A 16,984-nucleotide genomic window follows, 5' to 3' on the forward strand; every position below is an offset into this window, starting at 1 on the left:
ATATATAGAGAAATACATTTGCCTGGCTGTTGTAAATAATTCTTTTTAATTATTCTTTTTAATTTATAGCCTTTGTACCCATTTTAAAGATAGTCTTTTATTCCAAATTTTTGGTCCTACTTACTAAATACTTAAATTTGCAAATGAGGACACAACAGAAGCAGACATTGCTACAGCATAAATAAATACTTTGAAAGAAAAACTGTTTAAATAGAAATACTTTTCCATTAGAATATTGGAGGTCAGACATTGTCTTTTGCTTCTTGGCATAGTACCTTGCTAAGACCTTGTAAATTAACAAGTAAAGAAGATAAAGAAAAAATCAGTTTATCATAAAAATTTGTGCCTGTTGTTTTTAGCAGGTGTCCAATTTGGAAGGTCATTTGGGTTTTCTGTTTAGTTTTTGTTTAGCTTTATTTGTTTATGGTTCTCATATCCCATGTGGAGTTTTGTATGCGTTTCATATATAAGGCAATGTTTGGGGCATTTAAAACTTACCAGAAATCCAGCTAATAAATTTTATTTGGCTTAGAATAAAGTCCCTAGGTAGGATTGCAGTATAGTATGAAATGAAAAATTTGGGTGGGTGGTAAGGGAATATGTATTTACAAACAGTGTTCCATGATATTTAGTAATTACATTGCTTAGGAATTAATATGACTTATTAGGGAAGAAAAAAGGAAAAAACAACTCCCCACCAAAATGAAAATGCATTTTCTTTTGGAAAGAACCACTTTATTTTCCTACTTTTTCTTTTTTCCTCCCCCCCCCCTTTTTTCCTTTTTTTTTTTCCTTTTTTTTTTTTCTTTTTATTTTAAAGATATTTGGGCTATAGGGTGTATATTTGCAGAACTACTAACGTCAGAACCAATATTTCACTGTCGGCAAGAGGACATCAAAACTAGTAATCCTTATCACCATGACCAGCTGGACAGAATATTCAATGTAATGGGATTTCCTGCAGGTACACAATATGTTTTTGTTTTTGTTTTTAAATCACTGTTATTTGATCTTAGATATCTTCATTGGAAAAGTGTATATTTTTGGCTGATGAAAGCTGCTCTTACTCCAGTCTTAGTTTTTATGACTGCATTTATCAAAAATTTGTAGAAATAACAAAATTTGTAGAATTCACATATTAACCTGAAATTATTTTCCTGAATTTGAGGAGTGTTTTTGTTTTCTTTTGTTTTACTTTTTTGTTCTGTTGTCTGATATTTTAAATGATAAAATATTTGCAGTATCCATATTAAAAAGATGCATTTTATTCTTACCAGCAGAAACTCCAAAATTAATGATAGAATTTTTTTCCTGGCAGCATTTAATGCTGCTACTACTTGGCATTTGAATATAAATCTTGACAATTATTTCTGTGTAGAGCACTAGCACAATCACATTATATCAAGTAATAGTATATTTGCTCTCTAACCTTTGTCAATAAAAATATTCTTTAAAGTAATCTGTTAGAACAGTCAGAATATGGGTATAAATCATATTACTACATGACAAATTAGCCTACTCTTTTTTTGTAGCAGGGAGAAAATTTATAGATGTCCCATCCTCAGCATTACATCTTTCCAACTATATCCATACCCTGGTTATATCCAAGAATGGTAGTTCATCAGTCACTGAAAACTGCTCACAGGGCCAGAATAATGAAAATTTGTTTAAACACCAAAAATAATTTTGGCTAGTCAAATACTGAATAGAATTATATATTATTAGGGATATTCCTCAGGTCACTAAAACTCAAGACTAATACAGAAGTATCGGGAAGTTTTATTCCATATTTCTTCTTAATAAAGGTATCAGTTATCAATAAATGAAGAGTAACTATTTAGATATTGCCATTTTTAAAAATTGTTCAACAGTTTTAGAAGACCACTTTTTATGATAGGAATTTTACTTATTCACTAATTATTTACTGAAAACCTACCATGCATCAGACACTATCTTGAGTAGAAAACACTGATATCGATATAGCAGATGTAATTGGAATTTTCATTGTATTGCTATAAGTAGAATGCTTTAAAAATAGTTTTTGTTTGAGTAGATAGAGAGGAATAGCCTTTTCTTGGTGCTTGTAAATTTGTCTATTCAGATTTCTGAGGCCTACAGGGAAAGGAAAGTGGTGAGGGGCTTGAGGGTGCTGAAGGTCTCTATCAGAGATGCTTTTTAATGCAGGTTCAACAATCAATGAAGGTGGGCTGAGTTTCTAGGAGGCCTTGAAAGGCAAGGAGCCGAGTTTAGATCTGATGAACAGATGAGTGAGAATCCTTGGTAAATTCTTGATTATCAGAGACATGACTTATGTTCTGTTCTAGAAAGAATAGTATGGCAGTGGAATGTAAAAATTAATTGAAGAGAAGTAACTGAGGTCAGGAAACCACCTGCTTGTTATAGCAGTTCCATAGCCAGAAAGTGATAAGGAAGGTGCCTACATGACAGATATATCATTTTTATAGGAGGTATGTAATTGAGGGAAAACTAGAAGATTATGTAAATATTTCTTGCTTTAAAAGTAGGCAAATAAAGAAATTGTAGCAAGAAATAAAGTTAAGGAGAAAATTCCATTCAGGAATTCAAGCATATTTTTAGTTTATATTTTTATGTGATGATGTCTAAGTAGCAAAAACCCTAAATTCAAAAACAAACTTCTAAAGGCCATTTGAAAGCTAAAGGTAGTGCTGGGGCTATAGCTCAGTGGTAGAGCACTTACCTAGCATGCATGAGGCCCTGGGTTTGATTCCCAGCCTGCCAAAAAAAAAGACCCCCACACCCCTCTGCCCACCAAAAAATAAATAAATTAAGGTTCTATTAGCTCTCTGGTACAATGCTGTGCACCTAGTGGGCTCTCAGTAACATCCCACTGATGGTAAGGGAGAAGACCAGTTATCTAGCATGTTGGAGCAACTCCAATACCAATAAAATTAACCAAAACATATTTCATATCTCAGGTTGTGTTGAGTGATAATATTGAACCACCCAAGGTGCCAGCTGACTTGTTAATCCATTAAGTCCCCCAAGTTTCAATTCTGTATATATTGCAGTAAAATTGACACATGCATTAAAGTAGGTTGGAAATCAAATCTAGAGCTTATATTACATTAATATTACTATAATATATTATCATAAGTATATGTTATGTACTTATGTTATATGTTATGTATTAGTTTTTATGTATGTTCCACTTCTGGGATGATGGGACAAAAATAGGGTAATATAATAGTTGTATCCCACCCTGTTTTGCAAACTATTACTGCTTACCTTGATTGCTAATGGAAAGCAATGTGTTTAATAAGGTGAAAGGAGGGCTATATTATTAATGAGGGGTGTATTTTAAAACCACAGAGGTGAGAGGGATTTATAACATTCCTTCTGAATGATAAAATTGAGGCAGATTATAGTAAAATATACAGAAAGTAGACAGCTTAAAATTTAAATTGTAAGTAGAGATATCTCAAGCCATAAAGAAATCACAATGTATATTTACTATTCAAGATGTTTGCTGTTTCTGAGCATTTATTTGAAGTCTGGGCTTTCAAAAAGGTTTAAAAGTAAGGAAATGTAATGAAATGGAGATAACCTTTGTTAAAATTCTTAACAGTAGGAATTTAGGCAACATAAAAATATATCAATGTATTTCACAGATAAAGATTGGGAAGATATAAAAAAGATGCCCGAACATTCAACATTAATGAAAGATTTCAGAAGAAATACGTAAGTTGCAAAGAAAATGGACCCTTTGTTGATTCTTTTCTGGAATACTCAGTATAAAATTGAATATTCAACGTAATAGATTACTCAACATAAAATTACTCTAATAAGTAACTGTGCTTAGTCAAATACATATTTTTCATGATGTTATTCTTCATTTCTTAAGATATTTAAGTGATGCTATAGTGACTAAAATTATTGGCTGATTTGCATATGAGAAAAAGATTAAATTCATTACTACTTTCTGGAAACTCAACATTAGTTGGAAATGTCAAGCTAAAGAAGTGAGATTAAACAATGTTGCTAAGAGCCACTAGCCTATCCATGTAGTTGTGTAGTAATTTTAATCAAGTTTTACTAAGAGAAGAATGAATATTTCAATATTTCATTTATTTACAATGTGAGTCCAACAATTGGGAAAGTCCAGTTCATAAAAATTATATTTTGAACTTACTGGTAAGGTTAAGTTAAACTTTTGACCGTGTTATTTAAAATAATTGTTAAAATATAATTTATGTGAAAAAATACTGTTCAGTATGTTACTCATGAAATTGTCTTGCATTTAATCATTGGTATTCATTCAGAAGTGACCAGTGTGGATACTGAATGAAGTACAAAACTGATGTAATGCTACTTTTAATATTATATATCAGTTTTGATCAAAGAAATTCTGTTTGGAAGGACCTTAGGCAATGTAAAATTAACCTCAAATCTAATGTAAATATTTCATAGTATTTCTCTTTCAGGTACACCAACTGCAGTCTTATCAAGTATATGGAAAAACACAAAGTAAAACCAGATAGTAAAGCATTCCACTTGGTAAGCTTTAGATAACAGTACTAATGAAATGCATTTCCCATGTTTATCTAGTAGCACAAACTAAGGCTTTGTTTGATCCATTATATAAATTATATAAAATAACCATATAGGTTACTTAGCTGTTAAGAGTTCTTTAATGATACATGGGTGTTGTTTGTGCATACCAATAAAAGCATCAAAACACTCACTTTTCCAAACTCATATCTGGCTTGACAAACTAATGTTTAATCCCATTAGATTTTTATAAAGGTAATGATTATAACAAGTCTGTCAAGAACATTTTTTAAATTATTATTATTTTCTATCAGTATTTTAAAATCTCATAAAAGTACCGAACACTCCCTCTATTCAGCAATAACTTCTATAGGTTATTTTGCATTTAATCTCTTGAAAGATTGATTATAAAATTTTTAACTCCTAAGATATTTCTGATAAACTTAAGTATTAGAAGTTCAGTGCTGTTATGCATTATTTGCTTTTTCTGGAAGAATGTGAGAGGTGGCATATTTATCAGTGTGCATCAATGAAGAATTATCTAGAATCTAAATGAATCTTACTAGCAAGGTAATTTATGACAAGATTATATTTAACCTAAATATGTTTACAATGAAATTTCCATTGCTACACTGTAATAATTGATAATGTTTTTCAGTTTTATGTTTTCAAAAAAGGGTGTATAACAGGTTTATAACATATACAAAAGGGATTTGGAGAAGCAGATTCTATTTTGCTTGACTTAAAATTCTTCATTCCTTATTCCCAAGTATTTTTAAATGGGTTGTTTTTGTTGTGGTGGTGGTGGTGGTTGAGTTTTTTTTTTTTTTTTTTTTTTTTAAATTGTAGATAGGCACAATACCTTTATTTTATTTATTTATATGTGGTGTTGAGGATCAAACCCAGTGCCTCACACATGCCAGGCAAGCAGCCTACCACTGAGCCACAACTGCCCCTTAAGTGGGTTCTTTAACCTTAAAAGGTTTGAACATGGCTTTATAGCAACCAGGTTTGATGGCAAACATTTCTTTTATTTCTGCTTTTTCTTCTCTTCTGCTTTTGCTTTCTATATCTTCTACTTGCTATTATAACAAGTTGTATTTTATATATTTCATATTTTTTCAACCATTTAAAAATCACTGCTTAACCTGTCATGTTACCAGTATATTTTTTCAAATAATGGTGTATATTCTAATGTACTTACAACCATACCCAAATTAGCAAGTTAAAGTTAGATTCTTCAAAATTATTTACTGACTTATTGTGGCAAAATGATGACAGTGATGCTAGACTGAAAGTCATGATTTGGAGGAATTACTTTTATTCATCCATAGTCCTTGCCACTCATTGTAGTCTGAGGTGACTGTCACTACTATCACCCCTGAAACTCTTGAGAGAGATACACCTTCCTGATAATTTTTCATTTTTATTGGGGTGACCTGTCTTTAAATCTTGAGTGGGCCCATCTGAAAACTCCATTATACTCCCATTAAACTGCTGGAAATTGCAAATAGCAAATCCAAGTTTTCCCTTTCAACTCTTAAGAATAAAATTGGGCTTCCATTGGAATATGAGATCATTAAAATAAAATTTGAATCTCGCCATCCCAATGTTTTGTCTGTTTTTAAATAATTTATGTCCTTTTAACCTCTAAACTGTGTTATTTCACATTAAATCTCAATGTGTCTGTTAGTTCATTGGCTTTCAAAATGTGGTTTCAGTCCAGTAGCTCACACATTACCTTAGGAACCTATTGAAAATGCAGGTTCTTGGGCTTCTGCCCAGATCTGCTAATCAAAAATTCTGGAAGCAGGGTCCAGCAATCTGTTTACAAAAGTCTTCTGGGTGATTCTACTACATGCTAAATCTGAAAAAACTATACTAGCTCAAAGAGTATAAATTGTGAGACCACACAGTTTATAGTCACTTACATCAAATGCTAGACTCAAATATTCTAGTTCTTGGAGCCTTCAATTAACTATGTTTTAGTTAAAATAGAAGATTGAATCTTCATATTTGTGTGGCATTTCTTTATGTAACAATAATAATTATAATAGCATTTATATTTATAGTGCTTTCTTTATGGCAGACACCATTATAATTGCTTTCTATTTATTCATTTAATCTTGAAAATAAACCTGTGAAAGTAGGTACCATTTTTAATTTCCATTTGACAGATAGATTACAAAGAGTTGAAGTAACTTGCCCAATGTCACTCCACTAATATTTTGTCAGGATTTGAACCAGGCAATTTATTTCCACAGTCTCTACAAGTTGTGTGTTACCATATTAATCTAGACTAGTCTGACACTATTCAGTAGAACATTTTACGATTATCTGCACTGCCCAGGTAGGGTAGTAACTAGCTACATTTGGCATTTGAAATTCTGACTGTGTAACTGATTTTTAAAAATTTAATTCCATTTTACTTAAATTGGATCTAAATCTACATTGTTACATATGGCTAGTGTATCATTTGTCTTAGAAGAATTTTTCCTTTTTTAGTCTTATTATAAATTGGGTAAAGCAGTTTAGAGAAGGAAGGAGAAAAGATCATTGGTTTAGTTAGACAAGGCATAAATGTAGTTATTCTTTGGATGAGAATCAAATGAAATAATATTAGAATTACTATAATTTGAATTGCTGCATTAAACAATAATTAGGATTTTCTCATTGTTAATTCAGCAGTAATAAATATCGTCTACTTTGTGGTATCATTCCTCAAACAATATTCCTTCTCATATGTGTTAACAGGTAGCTATAAGAACTAATAAGTGATGTTGTTATGATTTATGGTTTCAGCTTCAGAAGTTGCTTACCATGGACCCAATAAAGCGAATTACCTCAGAACAGGCTATGCAGGATCCCTATTTCTTAGAAGACCCACTTCCTACATCAGAGTAAGTGATAGATTTATGAATTTAACAGTATAATGGCATTTTTTGAAGCATTTTTTTCTTTTAGTTGTCAACCCTAAGTTGCCCCTTCTCTTTGATGGAGACACAAGGAAATCCTTATGACAAGCAGAAATTGAGCTCTGCTGATTGAAGTGTCACTTAGGAGCTTTATGATTAAGAGGACTTCCTGTTCTCTTGCTTTATGAAAGGTAGATCATGTTCGTTTCAGCAGTAATACAGTTATTCAGTGACAGGGTTGATTATGCATGCTGTAACTCCTTTAGGCTCACTGAGATGGCTTATTGCCTGCAATTATAGTTTTGTGTTCCAAAATCACAAATACTGTTCCCAAATAAATTTGTGTTCCCTATACTATCTTTTATTTTAAATGTAGAAGGTAGTATTTTAAAAAAATTGTCTTTAAACAGTGACAAATTTCAGCTGGAATCTGTATTTTTGTTGTAGTAATAGCAGAGTAAGTTTTGGGTAAAAGAAGAAAGTTGAGTCATATTGGATGATTATTGATAATTTTTATACAAAAAAAGACCATTATATGGCCTGCTATAATGTCACCGATTGGAAGAAAAATTCATTCTGTCATAGTTGCATGAAAGGTACTTATATTTGCAAATGTGGAAACAGAGTTCATCTCAGATTAAAATAAAAACTACCTAATAAGTGAAGCATTTGAGATGCCAAATAGCATACAAATTTTTTTTTTCTTGTAATCAGTGTTTTTGCCGGTTGTCAAATCCCTTACCCAAAACGAGAATTTTTAACTGAAGAAGAACCTGATGACAAAGGAGACAAAGTAAGTATTAAAGTACAAGTTGGCAGTGTTGTATTCTTGACTACCTTCGTGACATTTCTGATGTGGCTGTATTTTGTTCTCCTTCTGAGTTGAACTTTGTTTTTCTGTTTAACCAATTGAGAAGAACCAGCAGCCGCAGCAGGGCAATAACCACACTAATGGAACTGGCCACCCAGGGAACCAAGACAGCAGTCACACACAGGGACCCCCGTTGAAAAAAGTGAGAGTTGTTCCTCCTACCACTACCTCAGGTGGACTAATCATGACCTCAGACTATCAGGTATTTAAAATTTGTTTTGTATTGACCTGCTATGTCGGTGTTTGCAGAGGGAACTTGTGACATTTAGAAAATGAGTTGTAATTGAGAAACATTGACTTCTTGTGTACATGAGAAAGTACACTATTACGGAAAAATACTGTCAGTGCTATCATAAGAAGGGTAGACTTTTAAAACAGGCATCTTGGAATGATACCTACATCTTAAGCCATTATTTAATTGTGTGGTATTATGTAAGTGATACAGTACCTCCTAGCTTTAGTTCTTTCCTCTACACAACGGGCCTAATAAAACCTAACTTGGAGTTGTCAGATTAGGAACAATGTATTGCATCCCAGTCTAGTCATTTCTGGGAAACCTTGAGTAAATGATTCAAGTGTTCTTAGTGTCCTTATTTGTAGAATATGGATAATGGCAAATTGAGGTTGTAGGGAAGATTAAATTGGAATATTGCATGGCTCAGGCACAGTGGCTATCCTGACATAAGTGCTTAATAGAGGATACCAAATAGTTTTTAAATCATTTTTATTATTATCACCATTAAAATTCTTAGTATTTAGAGTATACAGTAAGTACTTCTTTGGTGGTGGTGCCAGAGGTGCTCTTAATAATAAGAACAGCTTATTGAGTACTTATATTACTAAGTGCCAGCTTTATCCTTAAGTCATTATACTCTATGAGGTAATGTTTTATTATTGCCATTTCAGGAGACTTAAGGCTTACCTCTGCAAATAGCTTTCACAAGGTCAGCCAGTAAGCCAGTGGTAGAACCAGGATTCAGATTGGTTGCCTACTTGTGGGTCCATCCTGTCACTTTCTTTGTGGAAAGACTTGTTTTCAAAATCATAACCACCTTCCTTTCTCCTCAGTTTATTCTCATCATTTGCCAGCTAAACTGGAAATAGGAATTATACTGAAAACATAACCAATTAGTTATTTACCTACAAAAAGATTACAGAAATCTAATGAAACTGGTTTAAAGTTCAGTACTAAACATTACTGCACTTCTAGGATTAGGTATTTAGCTCTTTGCTTTAGTTTAGGAGAGGTCCCACCTGTCACACCACAAATCTTTGTCTGCCTGAGTTGTGACCCTCTCCCAGTAGGGGACACAGCAAGGCATCTGTGGATGTTGGTATTCCATTATCTTTTTGCTCCCCATCTGGAAGGGAAGATTGCACCTCTCTTGGCTTAAGGCCCTTTGCTTCTGAAACTCAGAAAATGATGTTATGCTTCTTTATTGGTGGTGGTTTTGTGGGTGATTTCAAAAATAGTATTTCTAACTATAGTTTCCTGGTCTACTCTTTTAAAAATGTTTTTTTTTTTTTTGCTAAGTTAGCAGAATTTAGAATTAAATGACTTACTGAATTTGCTTTGAAGAGAGAAGTAATACAGTGTAGCTAATTTGTTATAGTGTTTGTCTTAGAAGCTAATAGTATGAGAGGTGCAGGAAAAAAAATAGTAATATACCAGATCAAAAATTGAGCACTCCATATCACTATTCTTTCCCTTTATGCCATTTTTGGAATTGAGAATATCACTCTTCTTATATTTCAATGATTATATTTGTACTTGTCTATATAAACCTGTAGCAGAAAAATAAGATTGAATAATTTAAATAGCATTAAAAATATTTCAGTGCCATAGAAATTGATTCTCTGGTACCTTTTCTTGTCGTAATCATTTTTATTCTTTAGTTATATATGGGTGTTGGGAATGATTTCTGTTGAAGAAATGAGCATAGCTTTTCTTTTTTGTTTTTGTATTTTTGTTTGTTTGTTTTTGGTGGTGCTGAAGATTGAACCCTTGGCCATGTGCATACTAGCTAGGCAAGTGCTGTGCCACTGAGGCACATGCCCAGCCCTATTTCTTTCTTTCTTTCTTAACTTCATTCAGGCCAGGTTTCCCAGACTGACCTTGAACTTGGAATCTTCCTGCCTCAGCTGGAATTACGGGGGTGTGCTACTAATACTAAGCCTGGCAACTGTGAATTTCTTAATGTATACATCATTAAACTCATGTGGAAACATCTCAAGCAAATTAGTTATTGTTTATCAGGTAGACACTAAGCATATTAAAAGGAATTACTACTGTAGTAAAACATTTGCACAGCATAGTAATAAGATTCAGCTTATTATTACCTATGCAATATTTCTGACCTGATGTTAGAACAATTTGGGTTTTTTGTCATTTTAATTCTAAAGTTACTACCTAGCACAAAACTTTTACATTCTTACTTCTTGAAACATAATGACACTTCAGGCACACCCCAGCCTTGTTGGCTTGGGACCTAGCTACTCCTAAGCACCTGAGTCACATTCCTCCCTCATCTCCTTTCCAGCGTTCCAATCCACATGCTGCCTATCCCAACCCTGGACCAAGCACATCACAGCCCCAGAGCAGCATGGGATACTCAGCTACCTCCCAGCAGCCTCCACAGTACTCACATCAGACACATCGGTACTGAGCTGCGTTGGAATCTTGTCAATGCACTGTTGCTAATGCTGCAGGACTGACTGTGCAGCTCTCCGCGGGAACCTGGTATGGGCCATGAGAATGTACTGTACAACCACATCTTCAAAATGTCCAGTAGCCAAGTTCCACCACTTTTCACAGATTGGGGTAGTGGCTTCCAAGTTGTACCTATTTTGGAGTTAGACTTGAAAAGAAAGTGCTAGCACAGTTTGTGTTGTGGATTTGCTACTTCCATAGTTTACTTGACATGGTTCAGACTGACCAATGCATTTTTTTCAGTGACAGTCTGTAGCAGTTGAAGCTGTGAAATGTGCTAGGGGCAAGCATTTGTTGTTGTATGTGGTGACTTATTTCAGTGTAACAACATTATCTGACCAATAGTACACACAGACACAAAGTTTAACTGGTACTTGAAACATACAGTATGTTAACTCAACAAAATAACCAAGACTCAAAATGAGATTATTTTGGTACACCTTTCTTTTTAGTGTCTTATCAGTGGGTTGATTGGTTTTCTACATTAATCAGTGTTTTTTGACCAAGAACATTGCTTGGTTTTTTTGAAAGTACAAAAAGCCACATAGTTTTTTTCCAGAAAGGTTACAAAACTCCCAAAGATTAATTTCCAACTTCTAAGTTTGTTTTTATTTTCAATCTATGACTTGACTGGTATTAAAGCTGCTATTTGATAGTAATTAAATATGTTGTCATTGATATAAACCTGTTTGGTTCAGCAAACAAACTAAAATGATTGTCATAGACAGTGTTTTATTTTTCCTGTTGGTGTTGCTGATTTGTGAGCATGCTTTAAGATGAAAAAAGCATGAATGATAACTTCCTTTAAAAGGTGCGGCATCCAATTCAGATATTTTGTCCTGATTTTAAAGCTGGTTGGTGTAGTGCTATTAAAAAATTTTTGTTCAGTTAATTTTTCTTTATTAACTTGTTCGCACGTTGTTTAGGGTGCCCTTACTTCAGCAAAGGAGAAGGAGTAGGAGAGCCTTAGAATTTTTGAGGGAAAAAAAAAAAACCTATAACATACAATGTACTGTATCAAACTATTTTACATGAATGACACAAGTATTCTGAATAAAAAAAAATTGAACATTGTTAAAAACAAGGTGTTATGTAATAAATTTATTTTTCATAAATCAAAATATGGAGTGACCTGTACTTTTTTATACACACAAAGGGCTTTTTTTGTTTTAATTTTAAAATGTGCCTTAACCAATGGCCTCTGAATAAATCTCTTAAGTTGTTTTTGATTGATATCTATATGTTCTGCCTCCATAATAAACTAATGTCTTAAGTGTTAGATATGGATTCTTCTGTTACGCTTAGTATTTGAATGTAAGTTGTTAAATATAGACACCTCCCTAATTGGAAGGTATCTTTGGAGTAATACCTAAATCTGTGTCATGTTGTGAAGGACTTGACTGTTAATCCCAAATAATTATTTTTCCCCTCCTTGAAGACAAAATATAGAAGATTAAAAATAATAACAATTGTTATAATGGTTTTTTACTCAAAATTCAAACTCATTCATATAAAAACATTCTAAAAAATTTAAGAACTAAAGAATCATAGTACTGATAGACTCTACTATAATAGTAACATTTTTTGTTTTGTTGTTTCAGTACTGAGGATTGAAAGCAGGCAAATTAGGCAAATGCTGTACCACTGAGCTACACCCCCAGTCCCATGGTAATATTGGGGAGCCGAATTCTTGTTTCCATTTGATGTCTTTCTGCTCCAATTTACGTAGACACTGCATAAATCTGATTGTGAAGCTTGCCTGCTTAGAACCCTCAGAAGCTCCCTTTGACTACAAAATTAAGTCAAAGCCCTCCACAGTTTGGCTGTCAGTCTTACCCCATTACCATGTGTTCTTATATCCCTTTCACTCTTAATTGTTTTCTGATGTTCCTTCCTGCCCAATTGCAATGGTTTTTATGCTCAGTGAATTTGAGAATTATCTGTGTCACTCCTAGGTTCTAGTCTCATAGGTTGCTTCAGTAGGGTTAGGTGGAAACATGGATTCCTCATTCTTGAAAAGCTTCCCTAGTTGGTTCTATGTAGCGGTCTGAGAAATGTGGTGTGGTGGCTCATGCCTGTAATCCCAGTGACCTGGGAGGCTGAGACAATAAGATTACAGGTTTTAGGCCAGCCTCTAAATAGCTCTTAATTTTGTAGTCACAGGGAGCTCCTAAGGGTTGTAAGCAAATAAATAGCTCTAAAGCCACTCACCTCCAAACTGGTCAAAAGATTGAGCCAAACAGTAGCATTTAAGAGGCTTGGAGAGAGGGCTGCTCTCTTAGCAGCCCATCTCCTCTTCCTACTTGAATTTCCAAAAGCAAAACTATATAACAAATTTCACTCCAAATATTAAGAGTGCCTAAGGGCTGAGGTTTCTGGTGTCTTTACTTTCTCTATCCACGTTCACTCCCTGATTGATCCTATCTAGTCTTGTGGCGATAAATAGGATTGCGACCACTGAATTCACACATCCAGCCTGCTTTCTCCCTGAGCTCCAGGTTTCTATATTTAATTGCATCTATGTCAGTGACATCCACTTGAACACATCTGCCAGCATTCTCTATCCCACTCCACAGTTTTTTTGTACATAGCACTTATCACATGACTAGTGACATTTTTTGCTAATTTTGTTTCTTCTCAGAGAATGGAAGTTCCCTGGGAACAGAGTTCTGTTCCATCTCAGACCTTGCTTCTATACCCATATTTGTTTTGTAGGTGATGTCATCCAGGCTTATAACTTTGACAAACTGGCCATACTCGCCTGTTGTGTCTGACTTAATACTTCTCGTTATGTAGACTGATTGTATTTTTACCCAGATTTGGCAACTGCAGGCTCCAGCCTTTAGCCCCCTACTCCTCCAGACTTAATAATGTGTATGACTGGATGCCTACCCTTCTAGCAGTTTAGGCCAGGCAGCAGCCATGGTGTCATCCTCTTTCACACATCCTGTATCCATTCCAGGTACAAATCTTGCCAGCTCTTCTTTTAAAATACAAAGTCTGGGTGGGGATGTAGTGTAGTGGTGGAGTTGTGGCGAGCACTTGTCCAGTGCACAAGACCCTGGGTTCAGTCTCCAGTGCCACAAAAAAGAAAAAGGAAAGCTGGGGAATGAGACAGAGAATGCTGGCAGGTCTGAGATGGCCTCTTTTGGGATGCTTTGGATTTACAGTGGCATGAAAGCCATAGCATTCAGTGGAGACTGTACTTTGGAATTTCAAATTTGGATCTTTTTGTGGGCTTGTGATATACAGTATTGTCCTCTCTGGAAACGGTGGGCAACACAGCAGGAATAGTCTAGAAAAGAGCTCACAATGGCTTGGGGCAGGATGGTGTGGTGATAAAGAAAGATTGATGTGGGATACAGATGCTTCTCAACATATATGGGGTTACACCCTGATAAACCCATCATAAATTGAAAATGTCCTAAATGAAAAATGCTTTGAATCCACCTAATCTACTGAACATACTAGCTTAGCAGAATAGCACACTGAAGAATAATCATAGTTTCCTCTTGTGATCATGAAGCTGAGCCTCTCCTATAACCTCCCGCCTACTTCCACCCTTGCCCAATCCCTAGTCTTCTCAAAACTGCAGCCTGCATAGGCTTTTTAACACTGAAATCATGTCACTCCTCCACTCTCATCCCTTTAATGCATCTGTCTCACTAAAAGCCAGGTCTTTACTGTGCCCATTGAGTCCCTGCACATCGGCCCCCACTCTTTGTATGTTTACCATCCTCTATTACTCTCCTCTCCATCTGCTTTACTTCAGTTCCCCAATCCTTGCTGTTCCTTAGGCCTGCCAAACACATCTTGTCTCAGGCTTTTACACCTATTGTTCCCTCTGTGGCTTCCTCAAATGTTCTCCCCAGCAAGGTTCTTGGCTTACTCTCACTTCTCTCTGTTCTGCTCAAATCTTACCTTCTCAGAGACTCCTTTTCCACTTCATATCAAATGGCTGCCTATGCCTGCCTCCGAACACCGGCACTCTTTCTTCCCTTTGCCTGCATTGCTTTCCCAGGCAGCATTAGCATCAATAACAAGAATACCCATTGGCCATTTTTCCTCCCCCACCAGAAAAGAGAGGCATATTTATTTACTACAATAGTCCTGGCAACTAGAAGAGGGCCTTAACAGAAGTATACATAGTGAGTGAATGAATGAATGGACTTTTTGGTATCAGATAATATCTCACACTGAATATATCCAAACAAGAACTTTATTTCTCCTGGAAAATGTTTTATTTTATTTCACATCTAGGTACTCACAAAACAAGGACACTTGATTATAGAATATTTTTGAAAAGATAGAAATTAGTTATATGCACATTTTCCAAAATACTTGTAATCTAGTAAAAAGCCCCTGCCTTATCCTGACTTCATTCACATTTATCAGTGCTACCATTTGTTTTTCTATCTACATATTTCATACTTCCTTTTTTTGCCTTTCACCTTTAAAAACCCTCAATCATAGAATCCGTATTTTGTTCATCCCTAAAATGAAAAAAAATAACTCTTGAAAATTGTGATGCTAGCCATAATCCATTTTTTTATTGTCACTATCAAAGTTTTTATTGGTACATTATAATTGTACACTATAGTGGAATTCATTATGCCATATTCATACATACATATAACATAATTCAATCTCATTCCTCAGTACCTTCCCTCTTCCTCCCCTTAAGCCAGTTTTATTGCTTAAAAAACAAATTCCTGCTGGGCGCGTTGATGGCATGCCTGTAGTCCTAGCAGCTCAGGAGGCTGAGGCAGAAGAATCTTGATTTCAAAGCCTGCCTCAGCAAAAGAGAAGTGCTCAGTAAGAACCTGTCTGTAAATAAAATATAAAATAGGGCTGGGGATGTGTAGCTCAGTGGTCAAGTGCCTCTGAATTCAATCCCTGGTACCTTGACCCCCCCCCCCACCTCGCCCCGCGACCCCCCACCCCGAAAATTCCCGATTCTCATTAGTCTTAGAAACACAAAAGTTCTTCTTCATTTAGTAACTTAAGTAATGAACATTTAAATATTATTTGGCCTTTGCAACAGAAAAATGAGATAGCTGCAGTCTACTTTGTTTACCAGACCTAGATACTGCTTCTTAAAAATTACAGCCCTCTTTTTTTCAACTTGTTGAAAAGAATTAAAGCCTTGCAACATAATGGAATATGTATTGGGTGGAGAGGGAGAGGGAAAACATAAAACAACTACAGTTAGCATTGCACCCCCCCCCAAAAAAAAAAAGCTGTTGTAAAATTTGGGACAGTTAAAACGTAAGGCATGATAATACCCTGGCAATATAAAAAGATAGGTGAACACTGCTAAGGTCGGCCTCATAACCTCTAGAAGAAAAAAGATTTCAGTAATAAAAATCTAAGGCTGAACACAATAAGAACCACTTCATCCCTCATGGCATGATTTCTGTTATAGTTTGGATACTAGGTGTCCCCTCAAAGCTCCTAAGTTAATGCAGGAATATTCAGAGGTGAAATGATGGAATTAGGAGGTTGTAATATGACTGTAGGCAGATGGGGCATGACTGGAGGGGGTCACTGGAGGCACATCCTAGAAGGGTTCATCTTCCCTGCAGTCACTTCCCCTTTCTCTCTCCCATTTATTGCCTGGTCACCATGAGCAGAGGAGTGCTCCTCCACCATATCCTTTTGCCAGGATGTTCTGCCTCACCTTGGGCCCAGAGCAGTGTGCGAGCCAAAATAAACTCCCTCCTCTAAGTTGTTCTTGTTAGGTGTTTTGGTTACAGCAAGGAAAAGCTGACTAGTATGATTTCCAAAAGATTTGGTATGCTCATCCTGAATTACTTTAAGAATCATATATATGAATGAATTTAGGCCATCATCAGTACAAAAACGGTCAACCTAATGGTAGTAGTCTTGCCACAAGAATTCAAATGGTACCTAGAAATAAAGGTGAGACAACTTTTATCAAAAGTTGAGGTGTCAGAG

At 35.1% G+C, this 16,984-nt stretch overlaps 1 protein-coding gene across 6 annotated transcripts in view; it reads left to right on the plus strand.

Annotated features, from left to right (window-relative positions):
• Cdk8 (cyclin dependent kinase 8) overlaps positions 1-12,305 on the plus strand; it is a 107,286-nt gene extending 94,981 nt beyond the window's left edge. For 4 of the 6 annotated variants that reach the window (XM_026412642.2, XM_026412645.2, XM_026412646.2 and 1 more), the window contains 7 exons: positions 821-964; positions 3,651-3,720; positions 4,464-4,536; positions 7,333-7,430; positions 8,160-8,238; positions 8,360-8,518; positions 10,857-12,305. In XM_026412642.2, the coding sequence (XP_026268427.1) occupies positions 821-964; positions 3,651-3,720; positions 4,464-4,536; positions 7,333-7,430; positions 8,160-8,238; positions 8,360-8,518; positions 10,857-10,982 (749 nt within the window). In that variant the 3' untranslated portion in view covers positions 10,983-12,305. The remainder of the gene's footprint in view (positions 1-820; positions 965-3,650; positions 3,721-4,463; positions 4,537-7,332; positions 7,431-8,159; positions 8,239-8,359; positions 8,519-10,856) is intronic. The other 2 variants (XM_026412643.2, XM_026412644.2) reach the window with 2 other exon arrangements.
• Positions 12,306-16,984: the final 4,679 nt, after the last annotated feature.

This window comes from Urocitellus parryii, chromosome 2 (genome assembly GCF_045843805.1).
Source record: "Urocitellus parryii isolate mUroPar1 chromosome 2, mUroPar1.hap1, whole genome shotgun sequence".
NCBI classification, from domain to species: Eukaryota; Metazoa; Chordata; class Mammalia; order Rodentia; family Sciuridae; genus Urocitellus; species Urocitellus parryii.